The sequence below is a fragment of the Lepidochelys olivacea genome, assembly GCF_965140295.1.
Source record: "Lepidochelys olivacea isolate rLepOli2 genome assembly, chromosome: 13".
In the NCBI taxonomy this organism is placed as follows: Eukaryota; Metazoa; Chordata; order Testudines; family Cheloniidae; genus Lepidochelys; species Lepidochelys olivacea.
Genome location: NC_140423.1, coordinates 19,209,926 through 19,234,969, shown reverse-complemented (window position 1 = coordinate 19,234,969; position 25,044 = coordinate 19,209,926). Strand labels below are relative to the sequence as shown.

Here is a 25,044-nt window from a genome sequence, read left to right as displayed (position 1 = left end):
AAAAAGCTCTGATATTTCATAGTGCTCTGGGCAGAGTTTACACACACATAAGCCCATGCATGTGTTGGGATTCCCTCCAAGATCTCTTCCAATTGACTAATCCAGACCCCCTCATCCAGTTCTGGGAGAACACTTCATCCAGTTCCTTGGGATCCAAAAGCTCAGTTCAGCTCCACCTCATCACTCAGGTTACTTTGTTAGGCATATAATAGTGCTGTGCCCGTGCAAACCAGGGGCTCAGACTCAAGGGGTTTAGGTACAGGGTGATACCATAATTTTAAATAATTTGTATCAAACTATACAGTTTATATACTTTTTCCAGGCTACTAAAACATCTATTCTTGAATCTAATTGGTTTGGACAAGGTACAGATCATATAAGGACCAATTGCTTTGCAGATCGTGTAAGGACCAATTGCTTGTATCCTCACCTTATGTACATTTCAAGCCGATCAGCTCAGGGTGTTCAGTTATCTCAACTAGCCCCAAAACAGTCTCACACTTTTTTTTTTTAAACCACACACACACACTTTAACTTTGCACTCAAATCAAGCTCTATGCACATTTATTCATGTCCAGCAAGATCTATGCCTACAGTGAGCACTCTAACACACATAGCCCTGCATGCCCATATGCATGCAGGGCTAGTTTACAGTTAGTACACTATATATAGCTCTGCTGCTATCGCACCTCAACACAGATAGTGTTTACACTGAAAGGAGGGATTCACCTGCTGACGTAAGTACCCACCTCCACAAGAGACGCTAGCTAGTTCAATGGACGAATTCTTCATCCACCCAGCACAGTCCACACAAGGACTTGGTCATGTTAACCATGACGCTTCAGGTGTAGATTTTTTTTTACATCCCAGAGCAACGTAGTTATTCTGTCCTAATTCTATAGCCTAGGCCAGGCCATACCCACACACAAACAGCATGTAACCCTTTCATTAAATCATTATAGTAAACTAAGCCATTTATCCCATGCTGACCAACATCATCCTCTGGAGTTTCCAAAATGTTCAAGAGGAAACATTTTCTCCATTTTATTTTACTCTTCTCATTAACAAAATAAACGGTTGTGCAGCCTTTGGAAATAATCTGGAGCCGTTTATAGTATCACCCAATATTTTATTGGAACAAAACACACTTTGTATCACTCTGGAGAATTGCACTGAGGCATGGACTTTGTGATGTCTTACTTGTGTAACTTTGTTCCCCTTGACATAGTTATGTGCAACCCTCCTTTTATAAATGATCAAATTGAATTAAGAATTACTGGAGGCCAAGCTAATAGAAATAGAGCCTGATCTTGTAAGGGGCTGAAACCTCTTAATTCCCATTGACTTTGAGAGCACTCGGCATCTAGCAGGATGGAGTTCATACAGACAACTCTTTTTCCAGGATTTATTTAGAAGAATGGGGTGAGGTCTACACTACAGACCTCTGCTAGCACAATTATGTTGGTCAGGGGTGTAATGAGGTGTGATTTATGACTGACATCTGTGCCAGCAAAAGCCTCTACTGTAGACTTAGTTATACTGGCAAAACTGTGCTTTTACTGATTTTATTTGTAGGGCTGTCGATTAATTGCAGTTAACTCAAAATTAATAGTGATTGTAATTCATTTTTTAATTAATTGCAGATTTAATCACACTGTTAAACAATAGAATACTAATTGAAATTTATTTCCATATATATTGTATTCTGTGTTGTAATTGAAATTAAAATGTATTTATTACAAATATTTTTACTGTAAAAAGGATAAACCAAAGAAATTGGAAAATATTATTCACCTCATACAAGTACTGTAGTACAATCTTTGTCAAAGTGCACTCAAAAACAAAACAATGTAAAACTTCAGAGCCTGCAAGTCCATTCAGTCCTACTTCTTGTTCAGCCAATCGCTAAGACAAACAAGTTGGTTTACATTTACAGGAAATAATGCTGCCCTCTTCTTATTTACAAGATCACCAAAAAGTGAGAACAGGCATTTGCATGGCACTTTTGTAGCTGGCATTGCAAGGTATTTATGTGCCAGATATGTTAAACATTCATATGCCCCTTCATGCTTCAGCCACCATTCCAGGGGACACGCTAATTTAAAAAAAAGCATTAATTACATTTGTGCCTGAACTCCTTGGGGGAGAATTGTAGGTCTCCTGCTCTGTTTTACCTGCATTCTGCCCTATATATTTATGTTATAGCAGTCTTTGATGATGACCCAGCACATGTTCATTTTAAGAACACTTTCACTGCAGATTTGACAAAACGCAAAGATGATATCTGTCAAGGTTCCTTCCCCACTCTGAACTCTAGGGTACAGATGTGGGGACCTGCATGAAAGACCCCCTAAGCTTATTCTTGCCAGCTTAGGTTAAAAGCTGCCACCACCAAAATGTTACACAAAGAACAGGGGAAGTGCCCACTTGGAAACGTTTCCCCCCCAAGCACTACACCCCCTTTCCTGGGGAAGGCTTTATAAAAATCCTCACCAATTTGCATAGGTGACCACAGACCCAAATCCTTGGATCTTAAGAACAATGAAAAAACAACCAGGTTCTTAAAAGAGAATTTTAATTAAGTAAAAGAATGACCTCTAAAATCTGGATGGTAAATACCTTACAGGGTAATCAGATTCAAAACAGAGAATCCCTCTAGGCAAAACCTTAAGTTACAAAAAGATACAAAAACAGGAATATCCATTCCATTCAGCACAACTTATTTTATCAGCCGTTTAAACAAAACAGAATCTAACACATAACTAGATTGCTTACTGACTTTTTACAGGAGTTCTGACCTGCATTCCTCTCTGATCCCAGCAAAAGCATCACACAGACAGAGAGAACCCTTTGTGTCCCGTCCCCCCCGCTCCAGCTTTGAAAGTATCTTGTCTCTTCATTGGTCATTTTGGTCAGGTACCAGCAAGGTTATCTTAGCTTCTTAACCCTTTACAGGTAAAAGGGTTTTTCCTCTGGCCAGGAGGGATTTAAAGGTGTTTACCCTTCCCTTTATAGTTATGACAGTATCAATGTGAGATTTCTAAAGATATCTACAGCACTCAACCCAAGGTTTCAGAATCTGAAGTGCCTTCCAAAATCTGAGAGGGATGAGGTATGGAGCATGCTTGCAGAGGTCTTAAGACCAACACTCCGATGCAGAAACTACAGAACCCGAACCACCAAAAAAGAAAATCAACCTTCTGCTGGTGGCATCTGACTCAGAAAGTGAAAATGTGTCGTCTGCACTGGTTTGGATTGTTATTGAGCAGAACCTATCATCAGCATGGACGCAAGTCCTCTGGAATGGTGGTTGAAGATGGAGACAAATGAATCTTTAGTGCATCTGGCACACATATATCTTGCAACGCTGGCTACAACAGTGCCATGAGAACGCCTGTTCTCACTTTCTGGTGACGTAATTAAGAAGAGGGCAGCATTATCTCCTGCAAATGTAAACTAACTTGTTTGTCTGAGCGATTGGCTAAAGAAGTAGGACTGAATGGACTTGCAGGCTCTAAAATTTTAGATTGTTTTATTTTTGAATGCAGTTTTTTTAACATAAAATTCAACTTGCATGATAAAGAGATTGCACTACAATACTTGTATTAGGTGAATTAAAAATACTAATTCTTTTGTTTTTTTTACAGTGCAAGTACTTGTAATCAAAAAATATAAAGTGAGTACTGTACACTTTGTATTCCATGTTGTAATTTAAATCAATATATTTGAAAATGTAGAAAACACCCAAAAATATTTAAATAAATGGTATTCTATTATTGTTTAATAGTGCAATTAATGGCAATTCATTTTTTTTTAATTGCTTGACAGACCTGTTTGTTTTCCCACTTGCAGGGGCTGGAATAAGTCTACCGAGGCCCTGGTCTACACTTAACATTTAGATCGCTCTAGCTACATTGCTCAGGGCATGTGAAAAATTCACACCTCTAAGCACTGTAGTTAAGCCGACCTGACCCCCGATGTAGACCCAGCTACACTGGCAGAAGAATTCTTCCATCAACCCAGCTACTGCCTCTTGGAGAGGTGGATTACCTACAGCAACAGAAAACCCCCTCCGTCAACATAGGACCCATCTACACTCTCGTACTGTGGCATTGCTGCAGCTGTGCTGCTGTAGCCTCCATAGTGTAGACACACCCGAGAAGTACACCAGTATTCCTATACAGGCAAAGCATTCCCAGTGGACCTGGCCTAAGACCGAGATTCTCAAAGCTGGTCAAATGGGAATTAGGCAAACTGAGGCAACTGTGAGTTTATACAGAGTCAGCTACCCCAAGCCTCAGCATGGCCCTTCTCTGAGTATCCGTATAACTAAGTTGGCTTGGGGGGTAATTTTTTCTGAAGTAGTTATCCTGGTACAACCCCTTGTGTGGCTGCAGTTATACTACTGTAATGGTGGCTTACACTAGTATAGCGCATTCCTCTTCTCGTATGGGAATAGCTATGCTGCTGTAAAGCACACTTATGCCAATATGAAAAGGAGGACTTGTGGCACCTTAGAGACTAACCAATTTATTTGAGCATGAGCTTTCGTGAGCTACAGCTCACTTCATCGGATGCATACCGTGGAAACTGCAGCAGACTTTATATACACACAGAGAATATGAAACAATACCTCCTCCCAGCCCACTGTCCTGCTGGTAATAGCTTATCTAAAGTGATCATCAGGTTGGGCCATTTCCAGTACAAATCCAGGTTCTCACCCCCTCCACCCCCCCCACACAAATTCACTCTCCTGCTGGTGATAGCCCATCCAAAGTGAGAGAACCTGGATTTGTGCAGGAAATGGCCCAACTTGATTATCATGCACATTGTGTAAAGAGTTGTCACTTTGGATGGGCTATCACCAGCAGGAGAGTGAATTTGTGTGGGGGGGTGGAGGGTGAGAAAACCTGGATTTGTACTGGAAATGGCCCAACCTGATGATCACTTTAGATAAGCTATTACCAGCAGGACAGTGGGCTGGGAGGAGGTATTGTTTCATATTCTCTGAGTGTATATAAAGTCTGCTGCAGTTTCCACGGTATGCATCCGATGAAGTGAGCTGTAGCTCACGAAAGCTCATGCTCAAATAAATTGGTTAGTCTCTAAGGTGCCACAAGTACTCCTTTTCTTTTTGCGAATACAGACTAACACGGCTGTTACTCTGAAACCTGTCATTATGCCAATATAACTGTCTCCATGCTAGGGGGATTGTAGTGCTTTAACGCTTCCCATATAGTTAGAATGGTACAACTGTTGTGAGTAAACAAACCCTGACTCACTTTGCACTATTGTCATCTCTAAAACAAAGAATGACCTGAACTTGCTGAGTTTGGTTATAAGAACAAATATTTCGTCTAATAAACTTCCCATCGCTGACTACAAAACAAGGTAGCTTAACTTCTGTTCTGCCCTTATTTTAAACCATTTTACTTATTACAATGACAGTGAAAAAAAGAACAAATTACAGATTTGGGGCTAAATTATCCACCTTGTTGGAGAGAACCTGCTAGATCACTGGGGATTCCTTCTTTGCTAAATGGATTCCCACTCCTTGTTTTCATTTGTGATTGTAATGTCTGTTTCTAGCGGCTACTGCCTTGAAGCACAGTGCAACTGTTCATGAATAAAGAAAAGGAGGACTTGTGGCACCTTAGAGACTAACAAATTTGAGCATAAGCTTTCGTGAGCTACAGCTCACAGACTAACACGGCTGCTACTCTGAAACCTGTTCATGAATAGTTCAGCAATGTAGAGCACATTCAAGCTGGGTTATTGTTACCAACTGCAGTTTAAATTTTAAATGATAAACATCTCAAGAAATACATATTTGTGGTTTATGCCTGGTGTTTTTATTATTTGGTTCTATAGCTAGAGTGCAGCCTCGTTCACTTGAAATCCACAGGCCAAAAGAGAGATAAGAATCAAACAGAGAAGTGGATTGGCCAAGACATACAGCCTGATGATCACAAAAGAAACACCTCAGGGGAAGATCATGGCAAGGAGGACAAGAAATATGCTAAAGAACAGGAGGCATGAGCCTCTCTTCCTTTGCAGGATCCTTTGGAACCAATGCTGTGTCTGCAAGTGGCCACAGACTTGTCACTATAGATATGATCCTTCCAGGTCCCCAAAGACCCATTCCATGAAAGACCACACAAAACCTTTAATTCATGGAGTTATGTGCTACAGCAGCTGCACAAAGAGGGTATGATTTAAAGCCCACAGGAGTGTTTCCAATGACTTCAGTGGGCTTTGAGTCAGGCTCAGAATATACAGGTTTTACAAGTATAAGACAAAAGTTTGTTATTTACATAACTTCAGACTGCAAAGAAACATTTCAGGTTGCTTTTCAAAGGATTGTTTGACACATTTTCAATTATTCCCACTGAATATTGTATCAGTTCCTCACGGTTTAGTTTGAAAGGGTTGTGACATACAGCTGACTGAAAAGCTGATGCACTAGCCAAACATATTGAAGTATTCTCACCTGCCTCTATGTAAGCAAACCATAAAGATATTTTTCCCCCCACAGAGCCATACCTTCTGGCTATCTTAGGTAGTTAATGTTTTTATTACCCTGCCAGAGAACAGGATCCTTCCAGGATATTTAAGAGCGGGTTTGTGTTGGCAGGTCAGATACCTGGGCAGGTCAGATACCTGGACAATAGTTTGCTGAAAAGACACAGAAAAGCCATTATTTCCATTTCGCACAATGAAATAATTTAAGAAAGTCTCAGAAGAAATTCAGGAATCCATCAGAAGAAATGCATGTGCTATAACTGCTCCCCAAAGAGAATCCAAACTCAAGGGAACCCTACCTCTATTCTAGCAGTGGCAGAGCCAGGTTTTGCAACCAAAGGGCCAATGGGTTGTTCGTGGTACTATTTTCAATTATACCTACTGGCTTTACATTTAGTTTTTTAAAACCATCCCCACTCAGAAGACTCTCCTGGTGGTTCTCCAGTACTCAAATTAATTGACCATTTGGTTTCATTCCCCACTCAGCTAAAGCTGCACAGCTAATATCTAGGTTAGCTTTCACCATTGAGATAGCCTAAGCCTACAAATCTCACAGAACTAACAAATGTGTAGCTAGCTATTTACAAGTAAACTGAAGAGATTTGTATGCACACAAGTAAAGTTTTAAATGCACTATAATCCACTGAACTCAGTGTTGATGTATTCTCCCTATTCAATGGGTGCACTTCTCTACCATGTTCTCCTCACCTCATTGATGGGGCACCAAACACCTACAGCAGCACCTTCTGTCCCAGCACCACAACCCTAATCCTGGCCTGGTGCACAAGGGAGGCCCTGGGATCAAGAGGGCTGGTGAGTGAACCCTATAATGCTGGCAGACCAGGTGCCAGCTCATGCCAAGGCCCCTAGGCCTCAATTGTACACTGTATAACTGTAATCATTCTGACTTACCTGTGTGTTAAAATAGGTATTAGCGTTATAAAAATGTGTTTTGTGTTTAGACTTTATGAAATGCTTGTAAATTACTGAATGTATGAATCTCACTTATAAAAAAGTGTTTTCTTTATAACTGTAAATTACCAGTCAGGAAAGTATTGCCAAGTGTGAAATACAATTTGCCACAGGAGGTATGTAACAGCATCAGCACCCACCTCTCCTGCATGTCCCCTTCTCTCTGGGGAAGAGTGCCTATAAACAGTTCTTTTCATGGGGGGACACCCCCCCTCTTGTGGATGGCTCCCTTTTCTTTTTTGTTCTTACATCAGGGTGGCACCTACCTTTTGCAAGCACTCCCCGGCCACTGGTCCTCTCGGCTGGTCTTCAGCAGCTCAGCCGTCCGGCTAAGCTGCACACGCTGTCCCTGCTTCCGGGGTATATGTTCCCAAGTTCTTATCACAGCCCTGGTATGGGGCCATAGCTTTTAGGCTTCTTCGCAGAAGCACTACCTTCTTCAGACACCCAGCCGGGGCCCATCTCAGTACCCCAGTCTGGTCAGGCCAGGTTTTGTGCTCAGTCCCTCAGGCTCAGCCTGCCCACACTGACCTTTTAACGGCTCTGCTGCTATTCTATCCAGCCAGCCATCCTCAAGGTCTTTGGCAGTGTTCGCTGGGCTCAGTTCTGCCTGGTGAGCTATACGCAGTCCTGCTGTTCGTCTAGCCAGCCAAGCATCCAGTCCTCCCCCAACAAGCCCGTGAGCTGTAGCTCGCGAAAGCTCATGCTCAAATAAATTGGTTAGTCTCTAAGGTGCCACAAGTCCTCCTTTTCATATAGCAACTGAAGGCTCTGGACTGCTACTTTCCCTTTATCCCGCCCTTCTGGCCCCTTATTGATCACTCCAGCAGCCCTTCTGATTGGCCACTCTTCTACAGCCACTCTAGGCTGCCTGGAGGACTTCTCGCTGCTCTATTCTGGGACAGGGTGATGCAGGGCCACGAGGCCTCCAGCAGGGGGCCTCCGGACTTAGTCCACTCTGCCATAAGGAGTTATCTCCTGCCCAACAAAAGAAGGCCCATAGACACCAGACAAACATCAGAGGACAAAAGACTTTGTTGATTGCCCCTCCACACACACACCCATGAAGAGGAGACATGCACGAGGACTTGTCCCATCAGCTTGAATTCTGGGGGAAGGGAATCAAAATTCCTGACAAGAAGAAACTGTATCTTTATGCTGCTATGACTTTGAGGGGCAAGGATTACTAAACATATGCAAAAGATCCCCATGCTTGTCTGGGTTAGCCCTACAGGACATATAGACCTTGCTTATTATAGAAGCTTCTACCACCTTTTGGAATCTAAGACTATAACTCAATGTATTTTTACCGGCTTTAACTTTGTAAATATCACTCCTATTTCTTTCTCTTGGTTAATAAATCTTTAGATAGTTTGTTATAGGGTGGGCTACAAGCATTGTCTTTGGTGAGAGATCTAAGGTACAATTGACCTGGAGTAAATGGCTGGTGCTTTGGGACTGGAAGTAACCTGAACATTGTTGTAATTTTTGGCATAAGAGACCATCTATCGCAAAGGCAAGCTTACCTAGGTGGCAAGCTAGATTGGCGTACCCAAGGGGACTGTCTGTGACTCTATGTTAAGGCTATTGTAGTGTTTGAGCAGTTCACACTTGATGCTTGGTTGGTAAAATCTCAGTATAGAGCTCACAACCAGTTTGGGGTTTGTGCTCTGGTTTGTAACAGTCTGCCCTGAGATTGGTGCTCATGCTCTTGAGCCACTCCAGACAGCTTGACAAGACCACCCCATGCTCACCCTGCAGTGGCGGCTCCTGGGCTTGGTTCCCTACTCCAGGCCATTCAGGTTTGGCCTGGCCACCCCTCCATCATGACAGATGGGTGCCAAAGCCAAATTTGAGAGTGGCATTGCAACATGGTGCACAGGGTCACAGCACCAAGCAACTGAGAGCACCATGTTACAATGCCGGAACAGGGCGCCAGCCCAACCCCACAGGACAGGAGCCATCAGTGCCAAGTGAGTGCGGGGCGGGCTCACTCTCCAGCCCTGTGTGAAAATCCATGTCATACACCTCCTTTTGTCAATTGCATAATATACTTGAAAAGGCACCGCACAGACAACTCAGGGCCACCTAGTGGGGGCACTCCCCCTATACCCCTGTTAGCTTCATGACTGCATTCTGGATGGCAGAGTATACAGAGAAAATCACAGGGCATCCACCAGCAGCACCCCAACTTTTTCAGTGTGTTCCCAGAGTTCAGAATAGACATCACAATGGTCAATCAGTCTCACACACAGCTCCAGGATAAGGAAATACTTAATTAGCAATTAGAACAAAACATTTTGGCTCTGAGTGCTATAAGAGCAATCAGAATTTTACATCAGCCCCTTAACATACAGTACTTCAACATTAATTAGAAAACCATGGATCTCCTGCATTGTCATAGCATCATTGACCCTAGCCCCATTTTACTCCCCTGATTACTTTCACACAGGATAACCCATTCTCAAGAGAATCCTAATTTCAAGAAAAAAATCTCCCAGTGACTTGGGCTAAGTTTATGCTGTGTGTACATTTCATATTGTAAAACTGTATGATTTTCTGTCCTACAGTGATTAAAGCTGATTTAAAATGCTCACAACTTATGGTCTGGCTTTTAAAGTATATTACTTAATTGCATGATTATTAGCATCACTGAAACAGTTGCTATGGTTACCAAATCCTTCAACTCTCATTCCTTAATCCCTTTGAAAAGCTGCTTCCTTGAATGTTGTTGATCTTATTGGTCATTTTCAGTGTTTGAAGCCATTCTTTACATTTCATAAGGTCCCTGTGCAGTTGTCAGTTTATTCTGGATACAAAAATTTTAAAGTGGTAGTTTTAAATACTTAATTTGCAATTGAAACTAGAGACGATGAATGGGAAGTGTATATTTAATCTGTAAAATGTGTGGATGACTTGAAACACTTTTAAAAATAGACTAGATCTGTGTCTTTGAGAGGGAACAAAAACAAGTCTTTGATCAAGTTCAAGTTTCAAACCAGATGGCCTACAACCTACTTTCCAAAATGTTGTCATATCCAGTGCTGAAAAGATGTAGAATTTCCTATATTGCCAGTCTCAAGTGTACAAAAATGCTAAATCTGGCCCCCAAAAGCCATGAGACTGGATTAAAAATCATTAGATATTTTAAAATAGTAAATCTGAAATTCTTTTTAGTTTCCTGCTGTTTTTTGAGCCTTTAGCATTCATGATATCAATGTTTACTCCACAACCACAAAAGTTAAAAACTTCCTTTTAAGAAAGAGAAAGCTGATATTCTGTCTAGTCACATGAGTCCAGGAACCTATGACTTTAAGGAGGGGGAAATTGTGAACCCCACAGTTAAATCATGAGATTTGGCAGTACTGGATTCCTCGGGAGCAGAGATTTAACACATTTTTTCCAGAAAAAGAGCTGGGTACCATCATGGTTATCTGAATAAAAAGGTTGCTTTTTAAATATTTATCTAGAATTCCCTGTTAAGGTAAATAACGCCTGAGATTATTAACATTGAAATCATCTTTACAATCAAATGTATTTTTCATTAGTTATCCAACTTGTAGTCCTCTCGGTTTTGAGGGGATGAAATTTGGCTAGTTAGTTTCACTTTTTATAGTTACTTTCATGTTCTGACTCTCATGCACAAGCCTAATACTCTATGGTTTGAGCTTATAGCATTGAGGGGAAATGTTTTCATTGGATTAAAATAATCATGAAAACACATATTCGATTTTGTAAAACCCTGTGTTTAAAGATTGGGTTTATTTGTTTTGGTTTTGGATATGTGAGTTTAAGCCCTGATTCAAGGAACCGGCGGCTTATGTCCCATTGTCTTCACTACATTCACTTTATGTATGTGCTTAGGTGCTTTGCTGAGCAGAGATGAATTTAAGCTTATGCTTAAAGCTAAGCACCACTGAAGTACTTTGCCTAATGGGGCCTAAGTGCTGGCAAATGGTGACAGCCCTTGACATTGAAATCTTCCTTATATCTGTCCTGCTGGATTGTTTTTTGTAATATACACCCCTTTCCAACCCAAAGCAGAACCAAAGAACCATCACTTGCCAATCTCTTCTGGTTATTCCACTTGATCTGGTTACTTGCACTGGTTTTGAAGCAGTCCTCTAGAAGCAAAGGCTTCCTGTCAGAGCTACCAGACCCCCTGCAATGAGCAGCTAAGCATTTCACAGGCACCAAGCTAAAATGATTTATAGCATATACTATATTTAGGGCTGAGGTTTGATGTAGATCTGTAATTCCAGCAGAAAGTCTTACTCTGCCCTGGATCCATGCATTTAGGACAATTAGAAATGCACCAATAAAAGCTTAGCTTCAGAACTTGAGCATTTAAGTACAAGTCAGGGGTCCTGATACATTCAGCAGGAGCACTAGAAAACGTGCATGGTCAGGTGTTCCGCTCAACTGTTATGGTTTACTTTATTTCTCATCTACCAGTTCTAGAACATCACCAATGTATTTGGGCCTTTACAGAGGGCTGTGAAGAAAAGATCCAGGTCCCAAGGACCTTACAACCACAATCCCAGCAGTAGAGGAACAGTGAGGATGTGCCATGCGGCTTTGCAAGGGTTTGTGTTTTTGTTTTTGATGAGACAGCTTACATCTCCTTCATAATATTCATAATTATCACAGCCTGATTACACTGCGCCCCACACCCCCAGAGACACCCCCACCCCCGCCCCATTATTAGGGAACAAGAGAGGGCCGGGATCATGCATGAGATTTAAGCTGCCTCCTTGGAACTCACTTTGCAAAAATCCTTCATCGCAAAAGGAAGAGGATCAACAATGATTCCCTGCGACTGAGAGTGTGTTCAGTGTTGGAGGAGAGAGGGCATATCCCATTACAGGGGAGGGGGCGGTACGGAGCGAGCTCTTGGGAGCTCTGCCGGCTGCTGCTCGCCCCGGGCTCTGCACAGCCACCAAGCCCTTGGCGAGGCAGCTGTCCCCGGGCCGGGGAACCAGGACTACAACGCCCAGGCTCCGCCATCCCAGCGGCAGTAGGCAGGGCTGTAGCAACGTGGCGCTGTGCGGCACTACCCCCTGGCTCAGCGCTGCCGGGCGCTGAGTGGGGCTGGCGGAGCAGGGAAAGTTTCTGGGGCGGGAGTTTCTGGAGGGTTTCGAGCCGGATCGTGGGGGGGCACCCCTCCCCAGGCGAGAAGAGTGCAGGACTTTAGTGGCTGGCTGCTTGGGGATCCTGGCTGTGGATCCCCGGTTCAGGGACGGGGAGCCCCGCTCCTCTCCGGGTCTGGGTCAGAGCCCCCCTGCTCGGGGCTGGTGCTGCAGCGGGGGCGGATCCCCCCCAGGCACAGATGATCGGAGGGACCTGAATCAGTCGGTTTGGGTTTTACTGCCCACTCCCTGCTGGATTGTCCCTGGCTGTTTGGAAACAAACTTGAGCCGAACTCCCCGGCCTCTCGCATCGCCATGGGTAAGTGCCATGTCCGCCCGGCGATGGGCTGGGGGCGCAGCGGGGCGTGCAGGGCTGGCTGGCTCGGGGCGGAATGCAGGGGGCCGGGCTGGGGATTGCTTTGTCACTCGCCTGCGCTGGGGATCCCGCTTTGCTGCTGCTTCTCTCCCAGCCCCAGTGACCTCCTCCCCCCAGCCCGGATTTCGCAGCCCGCCTGCGGGAGGGGAATGGTTTAAGGAATGATGCTTCCTGGCCGGATTTGTGGGGGTGGAGGAGAGCTGGATCTGGGGGTGATGTCCCCCCTGGAGTTTTGGTGCTGTGAAGGGGGCTGGGTTGAATTCACACATACACAGCCCGGAGGAGGGATCACTCCGTTACCTAATCAATGACAGGGCCAGAGAGGGCAGCTTCCCCCCTTCCGAGCCGGAGGGTTCAGATTCCGTGGCCCTCTCAGTCCTTGGGCTCTCTGCTGAGGGTGCCACCGGTTGGAGCTGGTGGCTTTTGTAACAGGGATTCTTGTACTCTAGGAAGGGGCCTGAGACCCATCAACCCATGTCCCAGATTTCATGGGATATCAGGCTTGATGTTAAGAGAACTGTTACTGATTACTCCAGATACTACCTTCCTTACAACACTGCCACGGATTTCCTAAAATCCTCTCCTCTCCCTCTTCTGTAGTAGCGGAAAACCACTGTCATTCATTCTCAGCTGGCTAATTAGATTAACTTAATCCTCATATCACCCTCACAGTCAACTCTAGCACACCAGTCTGGTCTCCATTTTCAATAGAGGCTAGTTTTGGGTGCCAACTTCACACACCTTAAAAGGGCTTGATTTTTTTCAGAGGGTGGGTGCTCAGCACTTTTTGAAAATCAAGCACAGAATCTAGGCACAGAAACAGAGACATCCAAAATCATTAACCCCCTTTGAACATAGAAATCACATTTTGTTTTGTATTGGTAAGTTTCAGACCATTTTTAAGGCTTTGTAGAACCAGAACCCTATAGTCAGGCATGAGCATGCAGGGTGCTGTACCTCAGGGGGCTGAATTGTAGCTGTGTCTTTTTTTTTTTTTATTGCTAACTGCTTGTGGACAGGAAGCACCAGACCAGAAGTCTTATGAAAACGTAGCTAACAGAAAGGATCCGAAAAACAGGATGAAATTTTCACACACACAAAAATTGTTGAACATTTCAAACTGATTTTTGGCAAAATTTTGAATTTAGAAATCTTTTTACCAAATCTCGTAGCAAACTTATTAGGCCAAATTCTCCCCTGTGCCCTAGCCCCTTAATGCCACTCTGGTTATATGAATGGGAGGAAACAACTCCTGGGGAACTCCCAGTGAAAGAGAGTTCCCCAGCCACTGAACCAAGCTGCTGGAACACTCTCTGCCAGCCCCCCCATGTATGGAGCATGGCCAAGGTCTGGGGCACTGGCAACTCACACCTAGCACACCCAGAAGGGGGCTTTGCAGTCAGAGCATCAGTTAAAGCTGCTCAGAGGCAATGATTTTCTCCAGAAGCCACTGCTTGCCCTTAGAATACAAGGAGCACACAAGGTGGCTTAAAACCAACTTTGCCCCCAGCCCCACTTCCTGGGCTGAGTGCAGGACTGGAACAACTGAGAATTAAGACTAGTTATTAAATTTTTTGTTAAAGGAAGTTGCACTGATTGAGAGTGTTGGCACTGGTCTTATGCAAATAATGTCTTTAGCGGTACAAAAGTCAGTTTACCTGAATCCTGATCGGCACCACCAATTACTATTCTAGACCTGAGTGAGTGCACACTTGACAGAGAGGCATCGGTGAGACTCACTAAACTTTCCCCCCTTGTGAAATTAAATAAAGAATCAAGAGAAGAGTGCAAATGTGAAAGCCAAGTGCAGGGACACATGTCGCTAAGCCCCCCTGACAGCATTGCAAATGACTGAATAGCAAGCTGGATTTAAATCAAAGGTCATAAATCGTTAGTGCCCACAAAGATAATGAGAAGTACAGTAGAATGGCCCTGTCCCCTTTCTGTTCTTATTGAGCAAATATTGTTTCTAATTATCTATATTACATGTGTGCAAGAAGTGTTTAAGTGTAGGTAACTGCATGGAGGGTGGTTTTTGGCATGTATCAGGAGTGACATAATGAATACAAATGGCATGACAAAATGCTACAGAATAAATATAAATGTAAATATAGCCTTTACTGAGAAATAACCTTTACTGCGTACTGTAATTAGAAGCTAAATATAGACACTTCCTGTAAAGCACAGACTGCAAAACATCTTATAAAGCTCTAGTTGAGGAAACTTTTCCATATTTCAGTGGGTGTTTCCATAACTTGTTTCCCATAGTCTATTTAAATTAAAGTATTTTAAATTAAAGCAAAACCAGTAACAAAGCATCAGTGTCACATGCTGGAAAACAGCATATCACAGAACAAACTCCTGACTGCATCTCAACATTTAGGAGAAATAGGTCATTTGGAGTGATGAACATTATCTGTGCTGTTATTATTGGTGTTGCCCAAATACCCCAATCAGGTTTGGGGCCCCATTGTGCTAGGTGCTGTACAAACACAGATGAAGTGACAGTCCCTAGCCCAGAGAACTTAAGGCTTTTGTCACAAAGAAATATGCAGAGCCCAAGACTGGCCAGGAGAACTAATTCTCTATTACAAGCCAATACCTTTTAATACCACTGCCCAAATTCATCCTTATTTTCCACTTGTCAGGTTCTCCCACAATAGTTTTTTCCTTATATAGTGCCTCTCATCAAGGCTCTCAAAGCACTTTATAAATACTAATTAAGTCCCACAAACACCTCTTCCAAGAAGGTAGCTCTGTATCATTATCCCTATTGTACAGAAATGGAAAAATGAGGTGCAGAAAAGTTAAGAGACTTGACCAAGGTCATGTGTCACATCAGTGATACAGGCAGAAATAGAATGAAGGGGTTCTAATTTCTGCAACCATTGGAGAACACTCCTGCCCTAATTTTACTCTCATAGGCTATATATAAAGGCCTGGTATCTTGTGTGGGGCATTAGACCTAAATGATGAGACTGAGGCCCCAGGATTTTGTGGCAGGGACCGAGGGATTATATAGCATGGCCAAGCACTCTACTCCTAACTGCCCTCCACTAGTCTAGTCCAAACCATTTAGTATTCTTTGTGTATCTGATTTATTCTGATATTAAATTCAGGGCTTGTCTAGATACAGAAGTTGAACTGAAATCTGGTTAGTTAAACCAGTGCAAATTTTGTGTATGATCTCTCTTATATTGTCTTCATGCTCGTTTTATTGGTTTAACTTGCTCCTGTACATTTACCCACACAAGTGAAACTGATATAAACCCAGTTTAAACTGACATAAGAGAGTACACGTATAGAGTCATATCAATCAGTGTAAAATCATGCCATTAATTAAAATGGTGCAACTCTGTGGATAGACCACACAAGAAAGTCTGCTTTCACTGAAGTCAGTGGGAAAGCTCCCAGTCAGGCCAGGATTTTATCCCAGGCCTCAGTTTATTTTGTGCTGCCCCACTGTTTTATTTTCAGTATGGTTCAACTGCCTGTACTGACCATACCTACCGGCCTCGTAGAGATTGTCATGGCAAAGCTGGAGCTTTTCAGCATCCAGGAAAGTGTGGGCAGTGGCTTCGGTTTTTGGTACCAGGGGACAGCTGAGGCCTTTGGTAGGGGGATAGGCTGCACTTCCTCTTAGCCTCCCCCTTTTGGACAGAGGTAGAGGTGATTTTAAATCCGGGGGTAAGAGGGATTGAGCCAGTACTCCAGCAGCCTTTGATAGCAAGTAGCTGTGTGCCCCTATATGCACTCCCGAACATTTTCCATTGCATTCAGCAATGAAAAACAAGCTCTATGTTCCTTCTAAAATATTCAGCAGCGAAGAGTTAATGCTGAAGTTTAAATCAGCCTCAGACTTAAATTAAGGTGACTGGAGCATTTCACACCTCTCAGAGCACACACCACCAACCTGGTTTTGCATTCCCTTTGGCTTTCTTGTAGTGATAAGGGCTAGAGACTTCTTTTTAGTTAATGAGATTCTGGAGCATAACTGTGCTGCAATTTCAGAATAATCCACACTCCTGCAGCAATTTACCTGCACACACATAATCATGCAATGCACAGGGGCCTGGCTATATGATACCACTTATCTGATGAGGAGACATTAAAGGGAAGTCCTTGAGATCTCTGCCTCTGTTCTTAGCATTAGTAAAGGGACTTAAAAATGGAGATGATCAGAGGAAAGAAAGGGGACACAAAATCAGTTAGTTTAATATTGTGTTAGCATAACACTGTCTAGAACCTCAGTACCCTGACCTAGAATTTCTGATGGAAATAATTTACCACACTAGAAGTCAGATACAGTAAAGTCAGGTTTTGGAATGGGGAAGTTTGGGTCTAAAGTACTGGACGTCCCTTGTAATGAAAATATGATGGTTGGACAAGGAGCAAGGATCTTCTCAGGAAGTCAGAGTTTATGCTGGACTTTAGGGGAATGGAATACATTTTCCCCAGGAAGGCCTGACCGTTGCAGAGAATTAAGGAGGGATTAGGTAAGAAGTTAGAGGAAATGCGGTAACAAGCAGCAAAGGGCTCACAGGATGGCCCAAGCAGTCCTTTCTGGCTCTCTGGTGTGAGAGTTAACAGGCAGGGGTGTCAGTATTCAGCACATAGAAACAGTAACTTGCTCCTCTGATGATTTATTTGTGAAATTCCTAGGTGGTGACAAGAAGCCACACAGATGCTTCTAAGTTGCAAACTGAGGACTGAGCATCATAATGGTAACACAACCCACAGAAAAATACAGAAAGGAGAAAACTACATCCCCTGGCTGGGAAGTTGTTGAACATACAAAATAGTTTGGACAGTCTAAGGGGGAATTACCCTGGCTTCTCCACTATAAATCGGTGACTTCCAATTATAGCTAAGTCTTACCTGTGTTCACACAGGCCCACATTTTCAGAACCGTGAGCACAAATATGTGCACCCCTTTCCATGACTAAACTGCATGCACAGTTGTGATGCCTGAATGCACACTCATTGTAATTCCATAAATACATACCCAGACAAATGCTTGGTTGTTTATAGGTGTGATTATCACAATTGTACACCCAGTTGTTGTAACTCTTTGTGTAACTTAGGTGTGCGAATGTGCATGCTGAAAACCTGGGCCTCCTTTTATCAGAACAGCTTTCTCTATTTTGTGTAACTAGAGAGTTTTCATTATAAAGCCAGCAGAGTGAATCTTTGAAATCCCACTGTTGCTTGCTTGCTTTCCAGGTCGTACATTGCTGGTCCTCCTGTTGCCTGCAACAGTCTCTCTCCTGGGTGGGTTAATGTTTGGATATGAGCTGGGGATTATCTCTGGTGCCTTACTGCAACTGCAGATGGACTTCCACCTCAGCTGCTTTGAACAGGAAACCCTTGTGAGTTCCCTGCTCATTGGGGCTCTCCTTGCCTCTTTGGTTGGTGGGATCTTCATTGACCGTCACGGAAGGAGGAAGGCGATACTGGTCAGCAACCTAATCTTGTTGTGTGGCAGCCTCATTCTAACATTGGCAGGATCATTTATTTGGCTGGTATTTGGACGTATGACTGTAGGGTTTGCAATCTCTGTGTCGTCCATGGCATGCTGCATCTATGTCTCTGAAATGGTGGCTGCACATCAACGAGGGCTGCTGGTGTCTCTCTATGAAGCTGGCATCACCGTGGGCATCTTACTTTCATATGCGCTGAACTACATCTTCTCAGAGATGGCTGAGGGATGGAGATATATGTTTGGATTGGCTCTTGCACCGACTGCCATACAGTTTCTCAGTATCCTGCTCCTCCCGACTAAGCCTGTTGTATTAAACCTATGGGACTGTGACTCTCAGAAGGGCCTCATTCAACCGAAGAACAGTGAAGATGGAGAGGAAGCAAAGCTAGAGCCATGTAAGGAGAAGCATTATTCCTTTCTTGACCTTTTCAGGTCTAGAGACAACATGAAAAGCAGGACTCTGGTTGGCCTGGGATTGGTGCTCTTTCAGCAGTTCACCGGGCAACCTAATGTGCTGTGCTATGCTTCCAAAATCTTCCGCTCCGTGGGATTTCAGAATGATTCATCAGCTGTCCTGGCTTCTGTGGGGCTCGGGGTGATGAAGGTGATTGCAACATTAGTTGCAATGGTTTTTGCAGATAAGGCCGGCAGAAGGGTATTACTGATTGCTGGGTGTGTAGTGATGTCTGTCTCCGTCACTGCTATTGGCCTCACCAGCTGGACTGTTCCATTGGATAAGGCCAGAGACTGTAAGACTGCCACAGAGCCCAATGCTTCGTACACAATAGCACCACAGCCCATGCAGCCAGTATCCTCCCAACCAGCTATGTTGTACATCCCACGGACTTCAGCTGCTGGTGAAAGTCAAGTGAGTCCCGGTTTTGCTCTTACCAGACCAGAGGGCCTTACAAAAGCCTTTGCCCGTGCTAGAAACAGAGAGATCATTACAGAGACTTCCCGCACTCAGAAAATGGACCTGCCAAGTCAGTCCAATGAAGAGATGGTGCAAAGCACAAGCTCTCCTTTCAGTGATACTCCCAGTAGGGAACATATGGTTTTAAATTGGATTACTTTGCTGAGCATGATGGCCTTTGTGAGTGCATTCTCAATTGGATTTGGACCAAGTAAGTATGGCGTTTATACATGCTCTGTCTGCCATAACCCATAGTATAAAACCACGACTGATCTTCACAATACTCTGGAAACATTTGCTATGTACCTGCTTTACAAGGCAGCTGAGGGTCCTGCAACTGAAAAAATACCCCACACTCACGCCTACCTGAATGATTTCATGCTGCTCCAGCCCTGCATATTGGAGGTCCGGTACAGCATCAGTATAAGGTTCCCATACACATTACCTCTTCCCTGAGTTATTTTATTTATAGCTTTTTCTCTGGTGCTCATCGCTATAGAAACTGGGTACCTCACAAACATTGAGCTGATCTTCACAACACCCCTGGGAGGCAGGGAAAAATTATTAACCCCATTTTACAGATGGGAAACTGAGGCACAAAGTGACTTGCCAAAGGTCACACATGAGGTCAGTGGCAGAGCTGAGAGAAGAACCCATATATCCTGAGTTCCAGTCCAGTGCAGCATTCCCTTCTTCCTTACTCTAGCTGGCAGGTCCACTCTAGGCTTTAAAATATATTTGGAAATCTCACAGCGCATAATAAGAGAAGGAAACATTGGCTTGAAGCTACATCTGGAATTTCATGTGTTTTTTTAATAGTTACTGTTCACTGTCCAAAAGGCCAGTATACATCAGTGCCTCACAGCACGAAATTTGGTCCCTGGATCTGCATGGCCCTATCAACCCTCTGCGTCTTTTCTGAGAGAGTCAGCAAAGGTGACAAGTCATTACTGCCAACTGGGGTGTGGGTGCCCATCCACTAGGAACTGGAGTGAAATTATCAACTCATTTCACAGGTGTTACCAGACACTTGCCACCTGGCAATGGTTTTTAGTCATAACTCGCCTGGACCACATTAGATAGGTGATCCGCAGTTGAAAACCTAAGTATCGCACACCCAACCTATCCTCATCCCAGCTGCCTTTTATTTTAGGCAATGAAAGCTGTATTATACTTGCCTAAATTGATATTTTGAATAATTTTAAAATTGAATCATTTTTGCTTTTTATTTATTGTTATTTATAGTTACCCCTTTGAAAGTATCCCACTAACATCTGCTCTTTGACTGAATTCCTCGCATGAGCACCCAGATTTGTTACTGCGGGGCTGCTTGTGAGTGCTAGCGTGCTGGCATTTATTTATTCTGTTTTCAATAATATTGAAGTTTTTATTTGTGGGAAAAGGAAACAACATCTACTGAAGTTAAAAAGATCTAAGTAAAAAGACAGTAGGTCCACGGTAGGCCTCATAAACTAGACAGCATACCTTTAAGTTGTTTTATGCCATCACTTACGGTTTCACAAAACACTGAATTATTTCTGGGACATACCTAGATTATATACTGAAATGTCCTGCACTCTGTGACAGGTAGTGGGGTCCCTTGGAGCTTAGGAGAACTGAATTCTATTCCCAGCTCTGCCACATACTTCTGTGCAACCTTGGGTACGTCAGTTAACCTCTCAGTGCCTCAGTTTCCCCATCTGCAAAGCTGAGTTAATACCACTTATCCACCTGTGTAAAGCAATGAGCTCCATGACTGCAAAGCATGGTGTAGGGGCCCAGTACTCTTCTTATTATTTTTAAATGAAATGCATGTAATAGAAACAGCTGCCTAGAAGTAAAATAGACACACGACTGGGTAAGTGTTAGGTGTGATGCTCCAAGACTGAGTTGCATACGTCCCACCAAGTGTAAAGGGAGCAGCCATCCCTGCTCATCTTTCTGGAAATGGCCGCCCTGCGCATGAGAGATACCCTCTCTGTGTGTACTGTTCCCATCTCCACAAGTGGTGTCTCTGATTTTAGACAAAATGTAGCTCTGTCTCCTGCCTTTATCCTGCTGTTTAGAACTGAGCCTGTTTATGTCCCAAATGTAGCTTCATGTAACTGGGTTTTTAGGAGCTTTTCTGCAGGTTCCTCCTAAGTCGCTCTCCCTGGGCCTTTGCATGTAGTTTGTCTCTGTATTTGTATTTTGTTCCTCCACAAAATAGGAAAGATGGGATTTTAAAAAACTCTCAGCCTTAGCATCTCCTGTTGAAGTCAGTTGGAGCTTTAACATTGAATTAAATGGGAGCAGAGATAGGCCAGTGTTCATCCCTTGTAAAATCCAGCCCTAAAACTTTCCCACACTCTTTCACACTAAAGGTGCCTAAAGATGCTGTTGTCTTTCCCTCTTTCCTCTCTGCAGTGATATGGCTGGTCCTCAGTGAAATCTATCCTGCTGGAATAAGAGGAAGGGCCTTTTCCTTCTGCAACAGCTTTAACTGGGCTGCTAATTTACTGATCAGCCTCTCATTCCTTGATCTCATTGGTATGTATCGTCCTCATTTCCTGTTTGCCTTTCCAAATGCAGTCCAAGCACTCTTCTGTTCTCTGCTGTCAGGGTACTAGAATCAATCAGGCTGCCAATGTCACCACTGGCCACAGGATGCTGTGTGGGGATTGTGCATCATTTCAGGCTACTGGTGGTTAGGTACTAGACAAAAGGGCACTATTCCTTGGTCACTCTGATAGGAGCCAGGCTGATTTTATCTCTGCTATAAGTGGCTCCCTGTAGCGTCTGTGTCATCCATAGTGATAAAAACAACATAGCTTTTGCTTAATTCTTTCACATTGGGTTATTTTGTGATGTGAGCAATGGAAATGTACTGGCCGAGTGCAGCTAATCTGAATCAGTCTGGAAAGCACGAAGTTTGCAACTTTTGGAACCCTTTGCTCTTCAACTTTTCTTGCCAGCAGAGCTGTCTGATGAACTAGACTGAGAAAATCATCAGATACTGCCTGGCCTCTGGAGCTGAGGTTAATCCCTGCTCCTTACACAGCTCTGGCAGGCAGAGAGACTGGGATGTCAGTACTTCAGAGTTCTGGAGTTGTGAGCTGTCTTTCTCATTGGCTGATTCACAATCCAGGCCTTGTGTGTTTCTCTGCTATGTTTTACAGGCTTCTCTAAGTACAGTGGCCCCAAACAACACAACTGATGTTTGGTCAAGATACCAACTTGCATCATATGCCAAAGGACTTTAAGTGCAAATGGTGTGATCTCTTGTTAACCCTTCTCTCTTTTTAACCTGTTTTTGTAGATGCCATAGGCTTGTCATGGATGTTTCTTCTCTACGGAGTAGTGGGAGTGGCAGCTGTTATATTTATTTATCTTTTTGTTCCGGAAACAAAAGGACAATCTCTAGAGGAGATAGACCAGCAGTTCTCAAGGAAACGGTATGTACACTGTGGTGCTGGCTCTTTTCCAGGTCAAAGGGCCCTATCCTATTACTTTAGTAGGGGGTCTTTATAAAGTACATGAAGGATCAGGCCCCCAGTCATTCATCCGAAAAACAACTGATCTGTGTTATTAAGGGCATGTCTACACTACAGAACTATGTTGACCTAAGTTATGTCGGCATACAGCCGCCTCAATAATTAAATCACTTTTGCATGTCCACACGATGCTCCTTGTTTTGGTAGTGCATGTCCTCACTGGGAGCGCTTACGCCAATTTAACTGTCAGTGTGGGGTATTGCGGGATGGCTTCTGAAAGCCAGTAACAGTAGATGTAAGCAACACAGTGTCTACACTGATACTGCATCAACCTAACTACATCGACATTGACGCTATGTCTCCCGTGAAGGTAGAGTTATTAAGTCAGCGTAGTGGGGCAGTTACACCAGCAGGAGCAAACTTTTAGTGTTAGCAAACTTCCATAGTTAGGTCGACGCAAGGCAGCTTATGTAGACGAGGCCTCTATTCTGAATGAGATCATCCACACAGATGTTTAATGCAGTTTAACCAATCCAATTTAAATTCACACCTCTAATTAGTTTGGATTAATTTTCCTGAGCATTCCTGTATAGACAAGTCCTTAGATTGATAGCTAGTCAGCAAAATGTCTGTGAATGAATCACTAAAATCTGAATTGTCTCATCAGTGGTGAGGAAGATTGATTTGTGCTGTTTATTTATTTGTACTTGATTCATCCTGGAGAATGAGTCTAGACTGGACAGTTTCACATTCTTATTCTCAGACACTATTGCAGTAGCGACAGGTCAGGGCTGAGGTGCATTAACAGACCTGGGGGGAATTGGGGAGAAAATTGCAGGGGTTGCTGCAGGTCAGCATTGAGGTGTACTCTTAGCCAAGCTATGTGGGGAGTCAGGACTGGACTAGGGGGCATCACAGATCAGGATTGAAGGGCATTGCAGGAGATGCAGAGGAAGGACTTTAGTCTGCCATTTACACCCTCATAAATTAGTAGAGTCATGGATTTTTAAGCCACAAGGGACTATCTAGTCTGTCCTCCAATATAATACAGGCCATAGCTTTTTGCCCAGTACTTCCTGCATCAAGCCCATAACTTCTGGTTGAGATAGAGCATGTGTTTTAGGAAGATGCCAAGGATGGATTCTGTGCCCACCATGAGTTGAGAGGGGAAGAAAAGTAAACACTAAAACACTGATAACAGCAGCTGCTCCTGGCTGACCTTAGTCATTGTCCGGCAGGTTGTTGAAAGGAAACACATTCAGGCGAAGATTTGGAAGAAGGGGAAACTTTGCACATGCTCAGTACCAAAGGGTGGAGCACTCCAGCGCCTCCTGAAACAAGCCACCTGCAGCGAGTGTCAATGTCAGGAAACAAACAGGGTCTGTGACAACAAGAGATTTATTCTGGATAGCTTCAACATAAGGCAGTCACTGGCTTGAGGGAAAAGCCCTGGCACAATAAGCCAGCGGGCTGAACTCATTGCAGTGCCTTGAATCTTGAGACACAGATGTTAGCGATGCTGTAGATTGTATCCCTATATATATGTGCTGTATGAATAGACAGTAGCGTTCTGGACTCTGAAGAGGGACCCTCTCATTGCTTTGGTATCTTTTATTATTTCAGAGGTTGGAACCTCCCACTGTTTGTTGATGTTTTTTGTATTTGAGAAATAAAGCACAACTTTTGCCAAGAAGTCCGGATTCTGTCTCTCTGCACTATCTGTGCACAGAATATTTATTGTCCTAGTTAAGAGACCTGCTTGCTTCATTACTGATGCACTGGCTGTTCCATGAGCATGTCGAAGATTTAACAATTTGTATTATATATTCTTCGTTTTTTAACTTTTGAGCAGTGCCATGGAGTCTGCCAGGTAATAAACAATCTAAATAACTGCCCTGATTGAACAGAGAGAATTATGCAGCCAATGCTAGTCCACAGGGCTATGGGGCAATATGTTCCAAAATGTAGCGGCCAAATGTTCTATGTAGCCTCCTCCTAACTGATTCCACAAGATTTTTTCACCTACACAAACAGGTATTTGTTTCAGAGTAACAGCCGTGTTAGTCTGTATTCGCAAAAAGAAAAGGAGTACTTGTGGCACCTTAGAGACTAACCAATTTATTTGAGCATGAGCTTTCGTGAGCTACAGCTCACTTCATCAGGTATTTGTTTGCACA

General features: G+C 43.6%; 1 protein-coding gene across 1 annotated transcript; it reads left to right on the top strand.

Moving 5' to 3' along the window:
• Nucleotides 1-12,368: 12,368 nt before the first annotated feature.
• Nucleotides 12,369-24,560, top strand: SLC2A10 (solute carrier family 2 member 10). The gene is made up of 5 exons (XM_084645848.1): nt 12,369-12,942; nt 18,223-19,605; nt 21,801-21,923; nt 22,693-22,828; nt 24,106-24,560. The coding sequence occupies exons 1-5, from the start codon at nt 12,939-12,941 to the stop codon at nt 24,200-24,202; spliced, it is 1,743 nt and encodes a 580-aa protein (XP_084501974.1). The 5' UTR covers nt 12,369-12,938; the 3' UTR covers nt 24,203-24,560.
• The last annotated feature ends 484 nt before the right edge of the window (nt 24,561-25,044 follow it).